The following is a 22,273-nucleotide window of genomic DNA, read 5'->3' as shown; positions in this document are numbered from 1 at the left end:
GTGCGATTTCAATGACGGTCGGTTTTGTTTCGTTACAAAAGTTCAGTGATGGTCGGATTTGTTTCTTTATGAGGTCTCAAAGACTGTCGTTTTTTTTCCTTTGTTCCTTTGCGAGATTTCAAAGATGGTCAGTTTTGTTTCATTGCAAAATTTCTTTTACTAGATTTTAATGACAGTCAGTTTTGTTCCTTTACGAGATCTCAGTGGTTGATGGTTTTGTTTTGTTTTTTTATGAGATTTCAGTGATGGTCGGTTTTGTTTGATCTCGCAAAGGAACAAAACCGACCGTCAATGAAATCTCATACTGAAACAAAACTGAGTCATTGAGATCTTGTAAAAGAATGAAATTGACATTACGAGATTTCAGTGATGGCCTGTTTTGTTCCATTACAACATTTCAATAATGGCCTGTTTTGTTTCATTACAAGATTTCAATGGCGGTCGGTTTTGTTCCTTTACGAGTTTTCAAAGGCAATCTGTTTTGTTTAATACGAGATTTAAATGACGGTTGGATTCATTCCTTTATGAGATTTCAATTACGCTCGGTTTTGTTCCACTATGAGATATCAACGATGGTTGTCTTTCAAAAGATTTCAGAAGCAAAAGTCAGTTTTGATTTTTTACGAGGGTTTTTTATGATGGTTGTTTGTTTTTCTTTACAAGACCTCAATGACGGTAGGTTTTGTTCTTTTGTTCCTTTACAAGATTTCAAAGACGTTTTGTTTCTTTATGAAATTTCAATGATGGTTGATTTTGGTCCTTTACTAGATCTTAATGACAATCACTTTTGATCCATTACGAGATCTCAGTGGTTGACGGTTTTGTTTTGTTATGAGATTTCAATGGCGGTTGGTTCTGTTCCTTAAAGGGATAGTTCACCCAAAAATAAATAATTTGATGTTTATCTGCTTACCCCCAGAGCATCCAAGATGTAGGTGACTTTGTTTCTTCAGTAGAACACAAATGATGATTTTTAACTCCAACCGTTGCGGTCTGTCAGTCGTATAATGCTTGTCAATGGTAACTCCATCTATAAGAGTCAAAAAAACATGCACAGACAAATCCAAATTAAACCCTAAAACACCACTATGTCCAACTGATGGAGTTACCACTGACAAGCATTATACGACTGACAGACCGCAACAGTTGGAGTTAAAAATCATCATTTGTGTTCTACTGAAGAAACACAGTCACCTACATCTTGGATGCCCTGGGGGTAAGCAGATAAACATCAAATTTTCATTTTTGGGTGAACTATCCCTTTAATGAGATTTCAATGATGGTCAGTTTTGTTCGGTTACAAGATCTCAATGACAGTCGGTTGGGTTCTGTTATGAGATTTCAATGACGGTTGAATTTGAAACCAATCAAACTGTCGGTTTTGTTCAGTTACAAGATTTCAACAGTGGTTGGTTTCGTTTCGTTACGAGATTTAATTGATGGTTGTTTTTCATTGCATGTCAGTCAAATTTTCATTTGTTCAGTTACGAGATCTCAATAAAGTATGTTTGTCTCTTTTACGAGATTTCTATGATAGGTCGATTTTGTTCGGTTACGAGATCTCAATGATGGTCGGTTTTGTTTCTTTCATGTGACACTGAAGACTGGAGTAATGGCTGATTAAAGTTCAACTCTGCATCACAGAAATAAATGATATTTTAAAGTATATAAAAATAGAAAATCATTATTTTAAATTGTAATAGTATTTCACAATATTACTGTTTTTCTGTATTTTTGATCAAATAAATGCCGGCTTGATGAGCATACGAGACTTCTTTCAAAAACATTAAAAATAATAATAAAAAAAAAAATAGAGTGCTTCCATGTAAGTTGTAAGAACTAATTAAAATAGTATATCATTTGTGATGTGAAACTAACTAACTACCTATGTTGATGTAATGTAGGGATTATTTTTGCCCCAGGGTTACACCCCTTATTTTCTGGGGTTTATTTTAACCCTTTATTCAGTACAGTTTATGGTGACTGTACTGGGGCGTTGGGCAGTATGTGATGTGCTGTATGGGCTCTTTTACACCAGGGTGACACCCTTTATACAGTACAGCTTATTGCAACTGTACTGGGGCATTAGGACCCACTCAGGCTACAGGTTGATCAGACCGCTGGCCTCTCTAACACCTCTTCCCGCAGCTACCCAATCTCTCAGGAGGTCTCCCATCCAGATATAGACCGGGCTCAACCCTGTTTAGCTTCAGTGGGTGTGCAGGTGAAAGCTTTAGGTTGACCACTGCAGGGCTTCTCAAACAGGTTTCCAACCATAGACCCTCTTACGTAGAAATATAAATCTCAACAATGGTGACATGCTTCATGCCACAATGCATTTTATATTTCTGTTTGGGACAGAAACAATATTTTTTTTTCTTACCCCAATAGCAGATAATTTTGCTTGTTTTTACTTCATTTTGAGTTTTTTTCCAAAAAACAAGAAAAAAAAAAAAAAAAAAAAATTATGTCATTTTACTTATCTAGTAAAAACATCTGAATTTGAAAAGAATAGATTCAGACTGGAAACAAGCCTTTTTTACAGTGTAATACATGTACATTACAAACCCTGTTACTGCAACACAAGATGCTATATTGGAGAGATCAGTTAAAAGATTAAAAAGAAGCACAAAAAAAAAAAAAAAAAAAACTGTAAGATGACACACAAAGACATCAAGAATCAGCACATGAATCTCAACAATGGTGACAATCAAAAGTGTCATGCCACAATGCATGCTGGGAACAATAGTACAAAACTCCCAGCATGCATCACAGCATGAATAAATTATGCAGCTGAATTGTCCTATTATTTTCTTTAATTCTAACTATTTGCTTTTATTTTTTTGCTGTGGTTTTTGTTCTGGCTTTTAGTAGCATTTTGTGATGTCCAGAGTTGATCTGATTGTCTGAATATTTTGTTATCACCATTGTAGAGATTCATACGCTGGTTGCCCATATCTGTGTTTTTTTTTTCAGCTTTTTAGCTGATTTAAAAAATGCAGCATGATCTTATGTTTAAATGTGTTAATGGTGAAACACTTATGTTTAGATTATATCAGTGATTCAAGCTATTTTATGATGCTTGTAAAACCGTAAATGCCAAAAATCATCATCTGATCTCATTTCAGCTTTCTTTGTTGCAAATGTGTTTGATAAACATACTGTGAGAGCAGGTAGAGAAACTAAGCCTATTATAAGAGTTAAGAGCCCAACTAATTGAAACACCAATCACCATTATGGTGACTTTAAATGAAACAAACATTAGTGTTAAACTTAGCGCATCTTTCTCGCACCAGTTCGGTTTTCTTTTGGAATCCATGGTGGCTGATTATATCATAAAATCTAGGCTATATATCGGCAGGTCAGTTAACAGCACACCGGTTTCAAATGTGCAATTAAAATGTGTTTATCTTTCATTTCTAATGTGTATATCATAATGTATTCTCTTGAAAATTCTTTATTGTCAAATGTGTGTTGAATGTAAACTCCTCTTAGGAATTTCACCATTCAATGTGAATTTATCTGAGAATATTCTTAAATAAGGAAATCTATTCAGTGATTGGTCCATGCCTATGTCGTCATCCAAAATCCCATTTGTGGAACAGCAAAGTGTCGTGAATCATCTCTAAGACTGACACTTAAGATTTAGTCCTACACTTCACTTAAATTATGACTGAGATGCTTGATAACTAACTTTTAATCACAGCTTTGAGCCAAGAATTTTTTTTTACTCAAGTCAGTTCTTAGCAGTGTTCTTGTGAGTAATTCTCAGAGGCTTGATAAATACGGGCCCTGGTTAGTAATATGTGAAGCTGTAATGCTGTTTGTGGAGTTGTTTAATCCTCCTCTGCTGAGATCTAGAGAGGTTTAATGTCTTCTTTTATCTTCAGTTGATTTCATCTAAGGCTGTGGCTGAAGTCAGTTGTAGCTCTTGTGTTTCTGTTTGTTTCTTTTTTCTGTTTTCTTCTTTTCTTCAGTGATTCTGCTTGTTAACAGGCTTGTTAATGCAAAGATGATTCTATAAATAATATATAAAGATTTTGTGGCTCAAATAAGGTCCAGTTCTGGTTTATTTCTTTGCTCTTGGCTGACATGCGGCATTGCTCTGGCCTGCTTGTGGCTCAGATCTGGCAAACAGGAGCGGTCCGAACAAGTGCCCTCATTCCACGCCACATGTGGCCCAGATCATCACACCACGCTTGGCAGATGTAGGCCGGCACCAAGTTGCTGTCTGGTATGCTGCGTTTAAGTGACTATTTTAATTATTTGTTGAATTATATACATATAATAGAAGAGTATGTAAGTTTAACCCTATGGGACTAATTGTAAAATCACAGCTAGAAAAAATAAATAACTTTATATTTTACATATTTTACATTACAATGATTTATTTTTTAAATTAGTTTATATGTGTTTTCTAGTCTAAAATGAACTCACTATGGTGCCACTATGTTTTTATTTTATTATTACAACATTATTATTGTATTTTGAATGCAATTTTCTTAGCGTAATTTATAAATGACGTTGTCCCATAGAGGGTTAAATTAAATGCAATTGATTCACACATGATTGAACTAAGAGACTGCACTGCCAAAATAAAAAATAATCTTCATAAATGTGTTTCAAAATGGACTTGAATTGATTATTGCTATTAATTGAGACTATGTGTTCCACATCAAAGATGGAAGATGTTTTAGAAATCCACTGTAATATAAAAGATGTGGATCTCTGAAATCTGTGGATGTCTTCAGTCCCTTTATTAAGTAATTTGCTGCACTTTTGTAGTTCAATTGAGTTTCACCCTCCACAGATAATTTTTCTCACTCTCATGTCACTTTTTCCTCTTCTTGGAACACAAAAGGGGATACATCGCAGAATGCCCTGCTTTTTGGCCATACAGCAAAAGTGCATTTTTATTACTAGCTATCAAGCACTAGCAATTTTGCTTGCTATAATTGAAAAAGAAAACTAGACTAACTTTTTAATAATTCTTAAATTATTGTTGGTTTATTCTGTTTTCCTAACATGTTTTGCATGGGGTATGACAATTTATAGTTTGACCCACTGCTTTTGGAACAGAGTGTGTTTAACTCATGTCGTATATATGACCTCATGACTTCTTTATAGACCCTTACTGTTTGTACAGCTGAAATCAATTGGGGACAAGAAAGGAAAACCTATGAATGTCTTTCTGAGGGGATAGTGTGAAATGTATATCCTACATATATATGACATGCAGTAACCAAAGCTATCACTTAAAATCACTGGGCACAAGATAAAACATCTAGGGTGGGCCTCCCATTGGCTCAATGTTTTTTGTTTTATTGCGTAATTGGTCTACACTAGTTCAAATGGAGATGCAAACAGAACATTTTATCTGTAGCACTGCTAATAAAACTCTCTGTGGGCAACAGCTCCTGACTATTGTTCTCTGCACATATTCATTACTACTAGTTTGAGAAAACACAATTGCATTTTTAAATATTTGCCATGTGTCATTGTGTTGCCTCATAAATAGTTGCCCTGTTGACTCTGTCAAGATTTTCTTCAAGACAAAAGACTCTCTTTTTTCATTCTTATTGAGACTCTCAACATGCAAACACACAAATCCCACAGTAGGGAATCCCTGAGTTTCGGAAGTGTTTAAACAACATAACACTCGGACTGCTCAGACTGTTCAAACAGGACCTCAGACATGCAGCTGAGCTCAAATAGAACCAACACAATGAATGTATTAGTTAAACAGAGGCAGGTGAACAGTTCACATAAATGTGGTTATATGAGTCTGATTGTTTAGAGATAATCTATCATTTTTCCTAACATTTAAACATTATATTTCTTTAGAGCTTCTAGTTTAGAGCTTCAGGAAAGTAGATATGACGATAAATGTGTTTTAAGCCATTAACGTGTTTCAAACACTTCAGGAATGTGCTCATATGGAAATTTATTCAAATAAACAGGTCTAACTCTCACTTTTCTTGGTACAAAATCACCCTCCATTTTGATTCACAAATTGGTGTGCCACCAACAATGGGCCACACATGATGTCTCTGATTTCCTGATTTCCCAATGTTTTAGCTATTGTTTGTAAGATTTCATATTATATTTGCTAATACAACCTCGTGCATGTAGTGGCCAGAGGCTTGCTGTTTGCTACGGTGAAAGACATTGTCATGTGTATAAAGCTTCTTTCAAGCCTGAGGTGTTCTGAGTTTGCTCAGTCTGTTTAAGAGCAGAGGGACTGTTTGGAGATCTCACAAAACTGCTGCGGGGTGGTCCTGTGAGAGAGGAGGAGGACAGAACAGAAATGGGAATGGACACAAAGAGGAGAATTTCTTTAAAGAGCAGACACTTCCCCTGTAGGTGAGACACAGAAGGAAGCATTCAGTTCTAGGAGAGGAAGATGTTGAGGGAGATCAAGATAAAACCATGGATACAGAGTGACTTACATTCTTCCTTCAAAAAGACAATCTGAAAACAGAGAGAGACAAAGTGAATCATCACAGAAGAAGGGACTGGACGCATTTAATAACAGAAGCAGAGACAAACCCTCAAGAAAAGCAGGTATGAAATTCTTTGGTTTATGTTGGATTTTCACCCGAGCATTGCTTTTGTGGAATAGATTTTATTGCAGCTTTTCCTATATATATGTAGAATGTAGATCATTCAGGTTTTATATTAGACAAAACAGAAGGTTTGCCATATAGTGACCGATTTAATTAATATTCTGTTTTATTTACATTTATTGATTTAGCAGACACTTTTCTCTAAAGTGACATTACAACCAGTTTATCACTGCCTGGTCAAAAAAAAGTTGCTGTTTTTATTTAAATAAGCAAATACTTAAGAGTTTATGATTGCAGTGATTAATATTTTTATGGCATGTTATATGTTTGGCAACAATTCTTTTAACCCTAACTGATGCAGTATGCTTTTCATTTGTTAAACAGCCATGTTGGAAGAGGTATCCCATAGCCATATTTAAGGGTGGCAATTAAGATTCATTGTGTTAAAATGGTGGAAATCCTGACTTTAATCCCATTGAAAGTGTTTGGGATGTGTTAGAGAAAACTTTACAGAGTGGTTTGACTCTTCCATTGTCAATACAAGATCTCTTGATGGAAATAAAAGTTACATAAGTTTGTTGAAACAATTCCACAACGAATGCACAGCACAACAAAAGGTAAAGGCAGTCCAGCAACAAATTTGTTTTTGCCCATGCCGTGTATAAGCAATTGTGATATGGTTATTTACAGTTTGAGAACGTGACACAACCAGAAATAACGTGAGAAGTCTTTTCTTTAATGCACAGCTTCCAATAACCTTTTTGTCCTTTTGTCTGTAAGTGATATCTCACAGAAATCGAAGAGGATTGAGGAAGAAGGAAAAGTCACTGACACTTTCAGCTCATTTGTGGGAAACTTCTAAATATAGAACAAACAAGAATCTAGGGGAAAGACAAGGATATAAAGGTCATTCAATCATCAGTTCAGAAAGAAGCGTGAAAACTATCACTGTGCCAAACCATTCTACCCTTCTAGATCCCTTAAAAACTCAGAAGAAACTCTCAGTTCTGTCTTTCCTGCGCATGTCAACCACTTGCTTTCTGCGGTAGGTGCAAGTGTGTGGCTCTCAGATGTCTGGGTCTCTGCCCTTGCCTTCACCCTCTCCCTTTCCCTCATGTGACTACAGTGAATGGTCTCCAACTTGGGTGCTGATTCCGAGTGTGTACCTCTTGGTGTTTGTCGTGGGCTCCCTGGGGAACGGCTTAGTGCTATGGGTGTACCTGGACCGCCGAGTGAGAGGCCGCGGGAGAATTGCCAGCTGCTCCAAATCTTCCCAGACCTCCGATCCTCCTCCTTGCCGCTCCCCCACATCTTCTCGTTCAGTGACAGAGTCTTTAATAGCCAGTCTAGCATTGGCTGACTTGGCCTTCGTCATGACCCTGCCTTTGTGGGCGACATACACAGCGCTGGGCTACCACTGGCCCTTTGGCCATATTCTGTGTCAGGTGAGCAGTTACATCGTGGCACTGAACATGTACGCGAGTGTGTTTTCTTTGACTGGGCTTAGCGTGGAGCGTTACTGCGTCATCACACGACAGCGTGGCTCAAAGCAGGGACGGTCAACCACACGTGCCAAATGGATTGTGGGTATTGTGTGGCTGGCGGCTGGAATCCTGGCACTTCCTGCTCTGCTTCTGCGGACTGTTAGGGAACTGGATTTGGATATGGGAGCTGATGGCGAGAGGCAGGATGGACATGCGTCCTCCTGCTTGTGTGATATGGACTACTCCAGTTTGATCTCAAGTGAACTTGACCCAGCAGCTTCAGAGCAGGCAGAAATGATGTGGTCAGCAGCTTTGGGATTAAAATCAACTCTTCTTGGCTTTCTGTTACCTCTTGTAGTGCTTCTGCTCTGCTACGGCTGTCTGGGGCGTCTCCTTTCTCAACACTTCAGCCTAGGCGTGCGTCCCGATCATACGCGCCAACGCAGGCTCCTCCGCATTATCATCACCCTTGTGCTGGCCTTCTTCTTCTGCTGGCTACCCTTCCACACCAACAAGACACTCTCCGCTATGGTGGAACTGGGCATCCTTCCCTTTTCCTGCAGTTTTGACCAGTGGTTGGTGGCAGGCCCATCCATACTCCATCTGTCTGGGCTACATAAACAGCTGTTTGAACCCTATGCTGTACGCTTGCTGTGACCCAGCACTCCGAAAGCACTGCAGCGGTCTGCTCATGTGCGTATGGGTCAAATGCAGAGGTCAGAAGGGAGGAGAGGAGGAACAACGCAAGAGTTCACCAATACCATCTGGGACACATGAAGTGACAGTTAGTAGAGATGAGCAATGAAGAAGAAAACAGATTGATGTGGCAAACAGGCTGGTGAGACTGAGCTGGACCATTTCTGTGGAAAATTCCTAAACAGGACTGTGAGAATCGGATTATTATTTCCCATTCATCTGTGAGATTTAGCATGAACTTCACCCCCTCAAGAAAACAAGTTGCCAGCATAGTGTGGGAATTGATAAACAGACAGGATCCAGTGAACGTTTTCCCATGACATTATGCCAGAAAGAAGAGGAGCTTTATATTAAATACACTTGCACCTCCCATCAAACTGATGTAACTCAACTGTAATGTGGGCTTGTTGCTGAATTATGATCAGCTACAGTATGTTATTTGCCCTTATATGCAATATTTTTTATTACATGTAAAATAAAATTGAGAGTCTATTTAGTCATATCAATGACTTTCAGGGTCAGCAGGCATGCATTTTTGTATGTATAAGTGTAAATTTGTAAAAAATCAATTTTGAAAAAAGCAAAAAAAAAAAAAAGAAAATAATAAAATACTTTCTTCAATCCCAGCAATGTAGGTTGTTTCCTTTGTCTGAGGATCTCAAGCATCTTTGGCAAAATGCAACAGCATTGGTGAAAACAGTCATTGTTGCAATTACATTTTACACCAGTGGAGCGGAAATTACAACTTAAGCTTTGAAAAATAGAAAAGCTTGATTACAAAATTTCCCAATCTCTGATAATAACAGTGGAGATATGCAGAAACATTACATTTCATACAAAAAAAAGCCACAACCAAGTAATGGAAAAAAGGTTTGTATTTTACTGAATAGAGAGAAACAAAGGTTAACTGAAAAATATTCAATAAATCATCACTGTGAGGCAGTCCAGTCTAAATTTGTCTGATCCGCCTCTATCAGAACCAGGTCATTACTCAGAACAGTACTGGATCTTAGCAGCACAGGTTTACAGGTGTGCCTGATCCTGCTGTTGGACCACTTACACGCTCACATACGCACACACTTGCACACAAACACACACACACACACACACACACACACACACACACAGAGCCCTCCACTGCATTAAGCATAGTACTGCAGATTGGCCTTCTTCTTTGCCTGCACCTCCAGAATGCCCTCCATGTAGTCTTCATGGTTAAGTTCAGTGGCCCCACGCCGCAGAGCAATCATGCCCTAACACACAAAATTGAACAATACACATTTAACATGTAATAACATTCAGGAGCAATGACTATTCCCATAAAAAGTTAAGTAAAGCATTAAAGTTTTTTTTTTTTTTTTTTTTAGGTTTTATTGTGCATTAAACAACTGAAGTGACGTGTAGCCAAGTATGGTGTCTCATACTCGGAATTTATGTTCTGCTCAGGGGCACCTCAGTTGTGGGTAATGTGAGTGGAAGAGAGCGCCGTTTATGGCCTTAACCACAATGTTAACACCACCACACAAAAAAAGATATAAGCAGTAAAGGTAAATGAATTAAAAGTTGCAATGATCATACTTACAGCCTCAACACACACCGCTTTACACTGAGCTCCATTGAAGTCATCAGTACAGCGGGCCAATTCTTCATAGTTCACATCAGGACTACAGCACACAAAGAAATAAAGGGATAATGTGATAAATGGTGGGAAAGAACAAAACGCTAATTTTTGGATTTCATAGAATTGTAATTCAAATTTACGTAACAGTTTTAGTTTAATAGATTGACATATGACTGTCATGCAACCAAAAAAAGCAGTAAAACATTAAATATCAAAGCTTATTTTGCAGGTTCAACTTCACGTCTTGCCCACAATAACTGCAAGCTCTACCACTACAAGTTTCTCATCTGTGCATTTGCTTTTAAATGGTCATTCACTACAGCCAACAAAGGCTCAACCTATTAATAAATAAATTAAATGTATATTTTCTCATCACAACACCTAAGACCAACTGAGTCACGCAAAAGAACAAATGCTCCATACCAGACGTTCATCTTGCGCGAGTGGATCTGCATAATGCGAGCACGAGCCTCCTCGTTGGGCATGGGGAACTCAATCTTACGATCCAGACGACCTGAACGCAGCAGAGCCGGGTCAAGGATATCCACCCTGTTAGTGGCAGCAATAACCTTGGAGGAAACAAGAAAAACAAGTTGCAATATACGGCTGACAGGCCCATGTTTGTGACAGAGTAGACTATGGGCACAAGTGTGTACCTTCACTTGCATGTTGGGCTGGAAGCCGTCTAACTGATTGAGCAGCTCCAGCATGGTCCTCTGCACCTCTCTGTCTCCGGCCTTCTCACTGTCAAAGCGCTTGGTGCCAATAGCGTCTAGCTCATCAATGAAGATGATGGAGGGAGCTTTCTCCTTGGCAAGAGCAAATGCGTCACGCACCAGTTTGGCACCATCACCAATAAACATCTGCACCAGCTGAGGGCCAGCCAACTTCAAAAATGTTGCCTGAGAAAGGACAAAAGTTAGGTTAAGTGTGAGGCACCAACACAAAAACTGTAGTGGATGTTAATATATCACACTAATTTGTTATCTGTTAGAAAAGCACTAGAGCACTGATGGTTCTCTCTCTCTCACTCAGAGACACTGCACCTTGGTTTGGGCTGCACAGGCTCTGGCCAGCAAGGTCTTTCCTGTGCCTGGTGGTCCATACATCAGAACTCCCTTTGGTGGTTGGATGCCCAGATTCTCAAACTTCTCTTTGTGGTTCATGGGCAGGACAATCGCCTCCACCAGCTGCAAAGAGAAGAGCAGTCAGCTCAGTAACTGCCAAACTGTCATTGTGAGCTACTTCTGGTGACTGGAATGAGGCAATTTATCAGCCAGTACCTCTTGGATCTGTTTGTCAAGGCCACCAATGTCACTGTACTGCTCTGTGGGCCTCTCATCCACTTCCATGGCCTTAACTCTAGAGTCATACTCAGTGGGTAGAGTCTCCAAAATCAGATAGGAGTCCTTATTCACGCCCTGTAAACATGTCCAGAAGCACATTAAACATTTCTAGGCAAAACAGACATTTAAAAAAAAAAACATATTTTAAGAGTGAGTATCCTGCACAAATCTGTCAACTGAAATTACTTTTCACTTACCACAAGATCACCAGGTTTCAGTTTCTCAGCATCCACCAAACCAATCACAGGCAGGAAATACGTCTGCAATTATAGCACTAAATATTAGTGATATTTTACAGAAAAAAAAACAACAAAACCAGAAATAAAGCCTTGGTAATTAAATCTGGGTAACAGAACTTATGCTGTTCAGGGTGTTGTGTATTCAGGTGATATATTAAACCAGTCATTGTAAAGTTTGGAAACAAGCTGCCTCAATGTCTCAACTGATCAAATTTTACACACAATGCTTTTCAAGAATTATTTTGATCATAGTGAAGTACGTCTTGCCGTCCACACAGCTTACATGTTGACCTGTTGCTTATCCATGTAGTGTGCACAAATTAGACGCTGACAGACAAAAATCATCAGAGAAGCATAAGATAAACGTCACTATTTCAGCCCTCCAAAACCAAAAACTTGCTGCTGAAATTTCAGTGCATCACTACTATATCTGTCATTCACCTTAAAACACTTAAGACAAAGTTACTAAAACCTAAAAACTACAAAAAGGTACTGGAAAATGTTTGTTAAGGAAAAAAAAGAAAAGCATGATGGTAAATCACACAATAACAAGACTACAGCTGTTCATATAATCTATTTGACTGACTCACCTGTCGTGTGGAGGTTTTGATGACGGCACACTTGCCCTTCCTCTGTGAGTCCAGATCAATGTTGGCCCCATCCTCTTCCTGGTCATTGGGATCTACATCCAGCAGCTTCCATTCAAAAACACAACGCATACTAACTTTAAACCCCATACACACAGGCATTTAAAAAGCTCCTTACTGCCCCATTCTGACAGATATTTTACCTCTATGACATTAGAGACAAGGTAGGGCAGAGTCTTGTTCACTTTGATTTTCTCTGTGTTTTCCTTGATTTTGTCTTTCATGGCCTGCAGCTCATGAGTGACACGCAGAACCTCACTCTTCATGATCTGAAATCATATACATTATAATGAGATTCAGAACGGCATGCATACACTGAAAACAATCGTCTGATTTACAGTATGAAGGGTACCTTAATCTCACTGTCCAAAAGACGAGTCCTCTGAACAATCTCTTCAGTGGACATCTTAAGAACCTCCTCGCCGATGCCATCCTATAAAATACGGCGATGTCTTGTGTGAATACAGGTTGTGTGAAGAAGAATATTCTTTATTCATTAGCACGTCTGCCTGTTTTTAAGTCTTCCAGACACTAACTTCATAAACGTCCGATCATTATAATGAATAGTAATACTCAGAGAATATCTGATCAAACCTAATGAGCAGAAGAAAACATCGGTTACCATGATCACCGCTAGCTTGTCTCTGCTAATGTTATCCTAGCAAGCTATCATCACACTTTTACTAAAGATGTTTTGCGATCTTCCTGTAATTTTGGACCGAATTAAAACCAGAGTTGTTCGGTCATTATTTATCACGCTGAATGATCGTAGGGATGAATGCAAACTTATGAATGAAAAAATAAAAATGAATGAAGCTAAATGAAATTCACTGTGTCATGCTATGCTCTTCCATTAGAAAACCATCAGACACAATGCCAGTGCTAAAACATCATTTAAACACGTTGCTTCCAAATAAACAGCATATTTCTGCACACATGTACAACATTAACTAGTTTTGGAAAACAGAATAGAATCCCAAAAAACACAAAAACAGACCTCCACCTCATCCCAAACTGATCTGTCATTCAGCGACGACATCTTGAAATGCTGCTTCTTCTCAGGAACGTGTTTTTGTGGATCGCGTCAATGAACGCCACTGCCCCCACCTGGGGCGGATGAAAACTGCTTAGGACTCATCCGTTCGCTCTCTGACTCGTTTATAAAACACGAAAAGAACGAATTTGTCCGTAGATCAGGTCTTAACCTTTTTCAGGCCAATAACCTATTGGTGGACAGAGAGACAGAGTAAGCTGCACTCAGTAATTTTTACAATTAAAAAACAATTGTACTTTTTAGTACTACAGTACTGTATAAAATGTTTAAAATAATGTAGTCATACAAGATGAAGTCTCCTATCATATTATTCTACATGAAAAGGGTCACCTCATGTTGAGATCACATTATCGACTTATCCATGCTGACCAGAAAACAAAAATGACTGATTACTGAGTGCTTTTTAATTATCGTCAAAAAGCATATTTTCTTGCTTAATGTATTAATTTCACAGGCATTAAACGATTGATGTATAAAGCCATATAATTGTATATTTAAGTTTTACATAATACTCAATGTATACATACACGTAGACATGACAACTAAACATTTAGCTTAACTACTTTAGCTCAGTTTTGGTTGATACTAATAATTTTATGTAATGCATATTCCCCCCCCCCCCCCCCCCCCCCCCCCCCTGTTGAAGACCCATAATGCAAACCTATTTAATAAATTATTTCCGCCCATATATTCTTGCATCATATGTAAATAAAGTGCTATTTGCAGTTCCTGTTAGACTGTATTTCATTTAGCCTGTTAAGAAACACAATGTAACAGCTAGTTCATGAAATGTTTCTGTATGTTTAGCACCAGTGTTGTGCAGATGATGGACAGCTAAGACACAAAGACCAAAAAAAGCATTCTCACATTTATTTGGGTCCATTTGAATGTCGTTAGAAATAAAAATCTCAACAGTTTCTGACTGGACTGGAGCTCTAATGGAGACACGGGTAGAAGTCGACCTCCACCAACACACAATGTCCAAACTCACTCACTGATATGAAGCCACAAGAGGCTTATCTGTCAAAACGTCCAAGATGGGGGTCAAGCTTAGCAAAGTTATGCAAAACACATTTGGTAGACATCAGGTTGACAATACAGTGGCTCAAGGTGCAGTCTGCTATTAACAGGACAGAGAATTTTTTGTTTGTCAGTCAGTGCATGAACCAGTAGAGACAAACGCATATCTATAATTACCGTTTTACTGACAAGCATTATGGTGGAGCACAAAAAACAGAGGTGTTAGGGGCCTGTACTGGATTCAGGCACAGATGGTCTAGAGCGCCCTTGAGTGCTTCACTGAAATTATACTGTGATTTATTTTACTTGGTTATGTATACAAATCCCTGGGTATTAAAATAAAGCTCTTCATGATTTCAAATCAAAGCAAATAACAATGTAGTGAAAAGGTACTGATCAATTAATAGTAATAATCCTGGAGGCTGATGCAGACTGATCAAAAAAAGTTTGTCATCTTAAACAAGTGCATACGAAGGATTAGGAGTCCAACTTTGTGGGCCAGCTCAATTATATTATCATAATTATAGACTATGCCGATAGCTTCCCATTCAAAAAAATCTCTTCTGCTCAATGGCGTACATCTTCCCTGCAGGCAACTTTCTGAAGAACAGACTGTTGCCTCTGCTCATGTTGCCCTGAGACACACAAGGAGAGAGGGGGAATCAGAATTAAATTATCTGACACTTTCTTTAGTTAGTGGGTCACTGTAGAAAAACACTATCTACTAGACAGTTATCAACAAAACATTTTTCACTGTTGCTCAAGACGTCACTGACACTCAACAGATGAACTTATTAGGACAACAAGAGAAACATCTTCAGCAACAGGAGAATCAGATCCAGCTGACTAGAATAAAACTATTTTTGGTGGTTTTATGCAGTCACATAGTTAAACTCATTATTACAGTAGTGTGCTGCTTTAATTCTATTAGCCCTTTAATTCGATTAGCCTAGTCAGATTCCAATTAACATTAGAAGGTCATCAGCGGAAGAACTGAGACATTCAAGACCCGTTAACAAAATTGATTCCCAGTAACTTTGCTCACCTCTCGGCTCAAGTGACCCCAGCAGTGGAGCCAGTTGGGATAAATGGCAGCATAAGGTGGCAGACCTCCAGCCAGCCTAGGTCAGATCAGGAGAAAAATTACTTACAAATTATCCTTTTACAACAATACCTCTATTAGTTTTAAATATAGTAAGGATCAGTTCAGCAAATACAGGTAGCCTACATGCCAGTACATTACATTTTTTTGCAAAGGAGAAATAGTAAATAAATGTTAACTATAGTTACAGAACAAGTTTACAAGCTTCTTATGAAGCTAAAAAGCAGATCTCTGACTATTGACTCACTATTCATGTACAATAAAATCTCCTTTGATGCCACTCGCAAATGCTTCCACTGGAGTCACACAAAATCCCTTACCCACAGTTATTTACTGCCATCAGGTTGGACACCAATACAAATGGATATGTCAGCATACTTGCAAAAAACTGAGGAAATGTCAAAAAGATAAAGGGGAAAATACGTTAGAATGAGATCATTAACAAAACCTAGTCAGTCATTCAAAACAGCCCTCTACAAACACATTGGAAATAGAATCGCCATTGGATAGTAATTTGTTTTATTTTACTCGCCAAACACGCAAACCCACACATATGAAGCAAAACACATCTCTCTGATTTATTGTTTTAGCTGTCATCTGGTTTTCCAAACCAAGAGTTGTCTTGTTTTTTACTTCTATATAATTTTAATTTTGACATCTTAATTAAATTGATAGTTACACTTATATTATTTTTAGCAGTACAATTTAGAGGCGTAGGAACAATCTGAAATGTACAAAAATTTACAGTAACACTTTATTTTACACCGTCCTTGTTACACATTACATGTAGTTACTTTAGTAATTACTATAAATTGTGCATAATTACATATGCACAATTTATAGCAACTAACCCTGAGAACGAGTGTTTCTCAAACCTGTCCTGGTTTGAGGTTTGAGAAGCACTGGCCTAAACCACCCCCTAATCTTAACCATAATACTAATAAAATAGTAATACTGATACTATTAATAGTAATATAATGTGATAAATATTTTAATCTGTTTAACAAAATGAACTTACAGGGAAAAAAAAAAAAAAAATGACTACTTATATCTTCCCTCAGGTTATACTGTAGACGGTCTGCTGGGCTCATGAATATTAAATGAGCCCAGAACTGATCTTTGTCCCTGAACTGATTTGCTAAAATCCAAACGCGGAATACTGTTTGTACATTAGTTCCAACCACTGCCGAAAAAACCAGCTGGCAATGGCTTCTGCTTGGTCTTAAATGATTTGTTTTGTGAACAACAATCTCTGTTTGTTTGTTTTTTACATTTTTACCATTTACATGTATTCTATGCGATTTGTAAGACTGTCGTTTTCTCTCTTTGCATGCGAGACAGAGCAGCACTTTTTCACTAAGCGACAGAAGGGCAACAACACAGAGCTCATACTGCAAATCTATTGCTTCATTACATTTCACTTTATTCCTGCATTATTGTGAAGGGTTGGATTCTGGAATCCACTGCCGCTTCAATACATATCTTTTGAGTGATTTATAATCAAGTTATTAATCAACATTTATCTTTCTAAATATTAAATCATCTGAATGACTTCTTCAACTTATGTTAAAGCATTTATTTTCCTTTTCATCTTCAAATACTAGAAAATAATTTTGAATATTGTCTGTACCTCTCACTGAGAGAAAAGTACAACTTATCGGTATGTTTTGGGAAAGTTTCCTGTTCAGAGCAGAGCTCAGATCAACTTCAACCTTGAAGAAGTTGTGAATCATGTGTATCTTTGTAGGTGCGCTAGTGTTCTGTACAGGTCCTTTATGGGTACTGATGACAACTGGCATTCTGCTTGAGACCTGAAGACACCTTGTCAGGACCCAGTACCTAAATCCAGGGTCCCCTCGTCAGCATTCTGACGGATGGAGATACGCTTCTGTCTATCAGTCCATGAATGGAAGATTACTAATTTTGTCTATTTTTCTTAGCCAATCAGAATCATTTAACCTAAGTAATGATGTAGTTAGTGGACTCTTTTAGAGTATAATTACTGTGAAAATGTGAATGTACGCAGAGCAGCCTTGGAACTCCTTGTGAGACTTGAAGTTGGCTTCTGCTGATGAAACTGCAAACTATTCTTCAGTAAAATTTTCAATTTATTTATTTATTTATTTATTTATTTTAAACTCTGACTCTGGGTCTTCATTAATCATATCTGGTCTTTTGAGTCTTTAACTGTAAAATTCCCCTAAATTTGAAATTTAAAACTAATCTTTCCATGCCCTGAAAAATGAGCTTGGCATTCTTTTCCGTCAGTCCGAGTCTTCTAATGAGTAGACGCCCTAAGCGCTCATTGGACACCACACGTTACAAAATATATCAGTGTTGTGCTTACTCATAACCTCCAACTCAATCACTGATGAGTAAATTCAAACAATTTATCAGCCAATGGCTACTTATTGGCAGACATCATTTAGTCACTTAGCTCAAAATTTGGTAGAATATGCAAATGATTTACATGCTTTGTAGAGGGTGGTATCAAAACAGAATCAAACGATACTTTGCGCTTCCCACTGATCACGTAAATAGCTTGTGTCAGATGACTTACCCCAGTCACAGCTTGAGAGCAGTTCTTAATCTCTCCTGTGTGACTCGTCTAAGACAGACACAACAGGATAATCAAACTCAGTACACACAATGCAATTATGATCGCTACATATGTACAATTGTTGTTCTATCAAAACACTATGCAATGATGAAACAAATACTGAAAGATGAGTTTGTGTGTGCTTACGTACCGAGTCGTCTATAGCGTATGTGTTTATGAAGTGAGCAAGCATGTTGCAGATCCACAGGGACAGAGCATCACCCAATAAACGAGGAATGATGCCACTGTGGGATGAAAGACGCATTAATAGCGAAATTAAAGACACAGTTATATTTTTCATTTATTTAGCACTTAAGATGACTAGTAAATTTGAGGTTTGACTGATTTTCTCAAATATACGTATCCCACCTCAAGTGTTGCATTTTTAACATGGTGCCATGCATTTAAAATAGTACAGCTTAAGTACAACAGCATCATGAGGCAAACCACAGACTATCTGATCTGAAAATGTCACTTTGAACTTACGCAAAAAAACCCAGGATTCCCTCTTCCCTGTAGATGGTAACTATGGAGTCAAAGACGCCACTGGAAGGAACAAAAAAAAAAACATTTTAATGTGTGATGCAGAGAAGAAAACCTGAAATCCCAGAAAAGAAAATGGCTGACCTGTATTTGGCTTCTCTACCAATAAATTGGACCATGCATCTGAGAGTGATCACTGGCATGGAAAAAAGACAGCAGGTGACATTGCGAAAAGTGAGATTCAAATCACAAAACATGTTATTTATTGTATTAACTGTATTTACCGTGAAAAGGGTGCGTGACAATTGTAGCACATGAGCGCGCAATCATCTCTTTAGTGGTCTAAAAAGACAAATAAAATGAAGAGGAAAGTGAGAAAAAACAAAAAAACAAAAAAAAAAACATCAGAAATACACACAAAATGTTTCAGAAACAGTGACTGGTGCAAACATGAAAGTCTGTTTTGAAATATTTTCTACGTGTCATTCAGTCACATTAGACTTGACCGTGTGAACAGGCATTCGCCTACATACAAAATTTACATATTATTCTTAAATTCTGCTTTATGTATCTCACCTCATTTACTACATGTTGCAGAGAACCATCCTCTGCTTTCTGGCCGCTTCCCAACACCTGATAGGGTGAAGAGATATTACTATTATATCACCTCACACACAATTGTGCAACAGACTGCAGCAATGACAGCCAAAGTTAAAGAAAACAAAAAAGGCGGGATGCATGTGCTGATTCAAGCACTAAAATACCACTTCTGTAAATATGAACGTGTTCTTACCTCAATTTTTTCCTCCTGGCACTTCTGTGGGTTATAACAAAAGGTTAGAGCCAGATAAAACAGAGTATAAATAACTTCTGCTCAACTGTGCCCAGCCAGATCAACATAAGTCACATTGCAACAGTCTGAACAACTTACAACCAGCAACACCCTGCACAGACCACAGTTACAGAAATCTAACTAAAGGCTGGAATACACAAATCTTACACAAGGCATCATACAGCTTGCTGACTTAGTTAATGGTTACAGAGAAAACATCATACACTAAAGGACAGGGTTACACACTCTCAGACTTTTAAGCTATTCTAAACACAAAACTTACAGAAACATGCACATTGTTGCTATAGCAGATGAAAACAATGCCTGGCTAGGACACATAAAAACATTGGTCTCTAAAATGAGCTCAAAATATCAAACATGTTTTATATCCTCCAAATGAATGGAATCATAGTCTGAACTGAAGCTTACAAAAACAATATAATAATAATAATAATAATAATAATAACAACAACAATATGCAGTTTGTGCCCATCATACACCACATGATTCTCTGCAAAATCAATCAATTCAGACTTCCCAAAATCTGGAGACTGGCGATTCCAGCCTTCACGTACATCACTTTACTTTACATGCAACAATCCAAAAAGTTCTCTGGTATCTTTCACACAGTCAATACATTCTCTGCATATTCTGTATGATAACAAAAATCCTTTTTATTTCCATTCTTAGCGGACACATTCTTATAAAAAAAGAGGTCTACAAGAAATAAACATCTGAAGAACCTAGTGGGCATATCGTACCTGCAAGACTTTACTGTGGACAATGGTGCCAATGGTCCCAGCACAAAGCCTCGGAGTGAGACCCTTAAACAGGCCTGATTTCCCATCAGTTTTGATGATGTGTTTGGCTGAAAGACACAAATGTAAGCATAAGAACTGCATGCATTTTCCAGAATTCTTAATCACATTGGAGACCATATAAATGAATGGCAACGTAGACACATTGTAAAAGCAACCATTCGCTTTATCTTACCATATGCAAAGAGCCCTGGAAGCTGGTACACTTGTCGACCAAACATATTCCTGCCTAGAGTAGGAGGAAGAGGTTCATGTCCAACCTGTATTTGCAAAGATATAAATAAGTTAGTGTGCCATTAAAGACGGGTGTGAAATTGATTCACAATACGTTTTATTGTCCCTGAAAGTAAGCATATGTAGACACAAGGCCCCTTCTTGCAGTATTGTTATATTACACAATATCTGAACTGGAAGAAAGGCAAACTTTTATAATATTACTGTGAAAACCTGTCAATATATATCAGAAGTAAACAAAGTGAAATGAATGAGGTATAAACCTCATTAAGATTACAAAAATAAAAAAGCTTGCATTATTTTGCAGAATCAATTTACTTTCATACAAAAAACAAATGGGGTGACATCTGTGTTAGCCTACTACACTGTAGATACATTTGTTATCAGACTGCAATACAGTGTAAATGTAGAGCACACTGCCTTAATGTTAATAAAAACCAAAACAACCTGCAGTAAACTTAATCAATAGCCAGAAAGACAGACGTGCTTTACCACCCACAACACTGAATGACACCAGACACTGGTGTGAATATGCTGCTCTCATTGTTTTCAGGGGGCATAAGATTATACATTAGAATAGTACGAGTTGTTGCTATATATGCTACAATTGCTATAAAAATGATTTCTGACAGACCTTACAGGTTGACCTTTCAGAGAATTAACTCAAGACATTAGACAGCGGTCAATAACCCTGGTAGAACAACCAATAACAACACAATGAGAATCAACACCTTTTTCCCTGTAAACACATCTACTGCACACAAAGATGCTCATGTCTCAGAAGTAAATATTACCACATGTATTGAACAGGTTACTGTTAACAAACCAACTGGCTAACATTTATCAACATGCTATCGAAACTGCTCGACAACAGCGCATGTGCAGTCGTGAACTTGCTGCTGCTGTCATTATTGTGTGAATCTTACCTGAACTAAAACCTTGATGTACATAAGAGGGTGGGAAAGGACTGTTAGTCCAGACCCAAGGAGGACTTGGCCACATGTGTCCGCCATTACCAAGACAATCCGAAACGTCCCCCTCCTTGACAGAGAAGGTCCGCTGGTGATACGCGCAAAACAGTGTTGCCAGATTTCGCTAAATGAAAAACCCAAAATAAAATTAGCATTACAATCTAAGCCTAAAATAAGGAATTTTCCTCACGAACAATAGACCTAAAAAATTGATTTCAGTTTTTGTACCGCCGATGTACAAAATTTCACTGATCTTATTAAATAATTTACAAAAAATACAGCATTCAGCCTACAACTGGCCTACAACTACCTATGAAATCAATTTACATTCTCTCGCGTGCGCCCACACACCTGTGGGTAAGTGAGGGGCTGCAGAAAGCAAAAACAAAACCAGGTGATTAATCATGATTATGTAGAAAACTGCTAAAACGGCAGGTGACAACTGTTATTATTGGTTGGCCATACTTTCGTGTAGTATCTGGGGCAAGTAATACCCGATACGTCACTTTATTCTTAATTGCTAAAAAACGCAGCCCATTTCCTCTATTTATAAGCGAGTTA

At 38.0% G+C, this 22,273-nt stretch overlaps 3 protein-coding genes across 5 annotated transcripts; 1 reads left to right on the top strand and 2 right to left on the bottom strand.

Moving 5' to 3' along the window:
- Positions 1-5,994: 5,994 nt before the first annotated feature.
- aplnr2 (apelin receptor 2) lies at positions 5,995-9,355 on the top strand. The gene is given in 3 exon segments (XM_051901648.1): positions 5,995-6,564; positions 7,347-8,635; positions 8,637-9,355. Coding segments are annotated over 2 exon segments (1,218 nt in total). The 5' UTR covers positions 5,995-6,564; positions 7,347-7,636; the 3' UTR covers positions 8,856-9,355.
- Positions 9,356-9,603: 248 nt separating this feature from the next.
- On the bottom strand, positions 9,604-13,776 carry psmc3 (proteasome 26S subunit, ATPase 3). Its single transcript, XM_051901647.1, has 11 exons — positions 13,597-13,776; positions 12,952-13,032; positions 12,743-12,868; positions 12,543-12,647; positions 11,911-11,973; positions 11,651-11,788; positions 11,414-11,557; positions 11,024-11,269; positions 10,791-10,936; positions 10,329-10,410; positions 9,604-9,999 (listed from the first exon to the last, which is right to left on the bottom strand). The coding sequence occupies exons 1-11, from the start codon at positions 13,636-13,638 to the stop codon at positions 9,889-9,891; spliced, it is 1,284 nt and encodes a 427-aa protein (XP_051757607.1). The 5' UTR covers positions 13,639-13,776; the 3' UTR covers positions 9,604-9,888.
- A 732-nt stretch (positions 13,777-14,508) lies between these two features.
- Positions 14,509-22,229, bottom strand: mtch2 (mitochondrial carrier homolog 2). Of its 3 annotated transcripts, XM_051901650.1 has the most exons (14): positions 22,064-22,229; positions 21,668-21,836; positions 20,683-20,767; positions 20,451-20,557; positions 19,651-19,674; positions 19,434-19,490; positions 19,142-19,199; positions 19,002-19,053; positions 18,861-18,920; positions 18,526-18,619; positions 18,336-18,383; positions 16,096-16,163; positions 15,719-15,794; positions 14,509-15,308 (listed from the first exon to the last, which is right to left on the bottom strand). In XM_051901650.1, the coding sequence occupies exons 2-14, from the start codon at positions 21,752-21,754 to the stop codon at positions 15,222-15,224; spliced, it is 903 nt and encodes a 300-aa protein (XP_051757610.1). In that variant the 5' UTR covers positions 21,755-21,836; positions 22,064-22,229; the 3' UTR covers positions 14,509-15,221. The 3 variants fall into 3 exon arrangements, with proteins under 3 accessions (XP_051757610.1, XP_051757611.1, XP_051757609.1); XM_051901651.1 differs by lacking the exon at positions 22,064-22,229 and having other exon boundaries at positions 19,651-19,671; positions 21,668-21,996; XM_051901649.1 differs by lacking the exon at positions 22,064-22,229 and having other exon boundaries at positions 21,668-21,992.
- Between the last annotated feature and the right edge of the window lie 44 nt (positions 22,230-22,273).

The sequence above is a fragment of the Ctenopharyngodon idella genome, chromosome 7 (genome assembly GCF_019924925.1).
Source record: "Ctenopharyngodon idella isolate HZGC_01 chromosome 7, HZGC01, whole genome shotgun sequence".
Lineage (NCBI taxonomy): Eukaryota > Metazoa > Chordata > Actinopteri > Cypriniformes > Xenocyprididae > Ctenopharyngodon > Ctenopharyngodon idella.
Note: the sequence above shows the minus strand (reverse complement) of the source record. Positions and strands in the feature narration are given on the sequence as shown.

Excerpts from the sequence above, each read along its gene's own strand:
- psmc3 (XM_051901647.1), bottom strand. The coding sequence starts at position 13,638 with ATGTCGTCGCTGAATGACAGATCAGTTTGGGATGAGGTGGAG. Across the intron at positions 11,974-12,542 it reads TCAAAACCTCCACACGACAG|ACGTATTTCCTGCCTGTGAT; the intron begins GTGAGTCAGTCA and ends CTATAATTGCAG. Across the intron at positions 10,000-10,328 it reads AAGCGGTGTGTGTTGAGGCT|GGCATGATTGCTCTGCGGCG; the intron begins GTAAGTATGATC and ends TTTGTGTGTTAG.
- mtch2 (XM_051901650.1), bottom strand. The coding sequence starts at position 21,754 with ATGGCGGACACATGTGGCCAAGTCCTCCTTGGGTCTGGACTAACAGTC. Across the intron at positions 19,675-20,450 it reads TCCACAGTAAAGTCTTGCAG|AAGTGCCAGGAGGAAAAAAT; the intron begins GTACGATATGCC and ends TATAACCCACAG. Across the intron at positions 18,921-19,001 it reads GGTAGAGAAGCCAAATACAG|TGGCGTCTTTGACTCCATAG; the intron begins GTCAGCCATTTT and ends TGTTCCTTCCAG.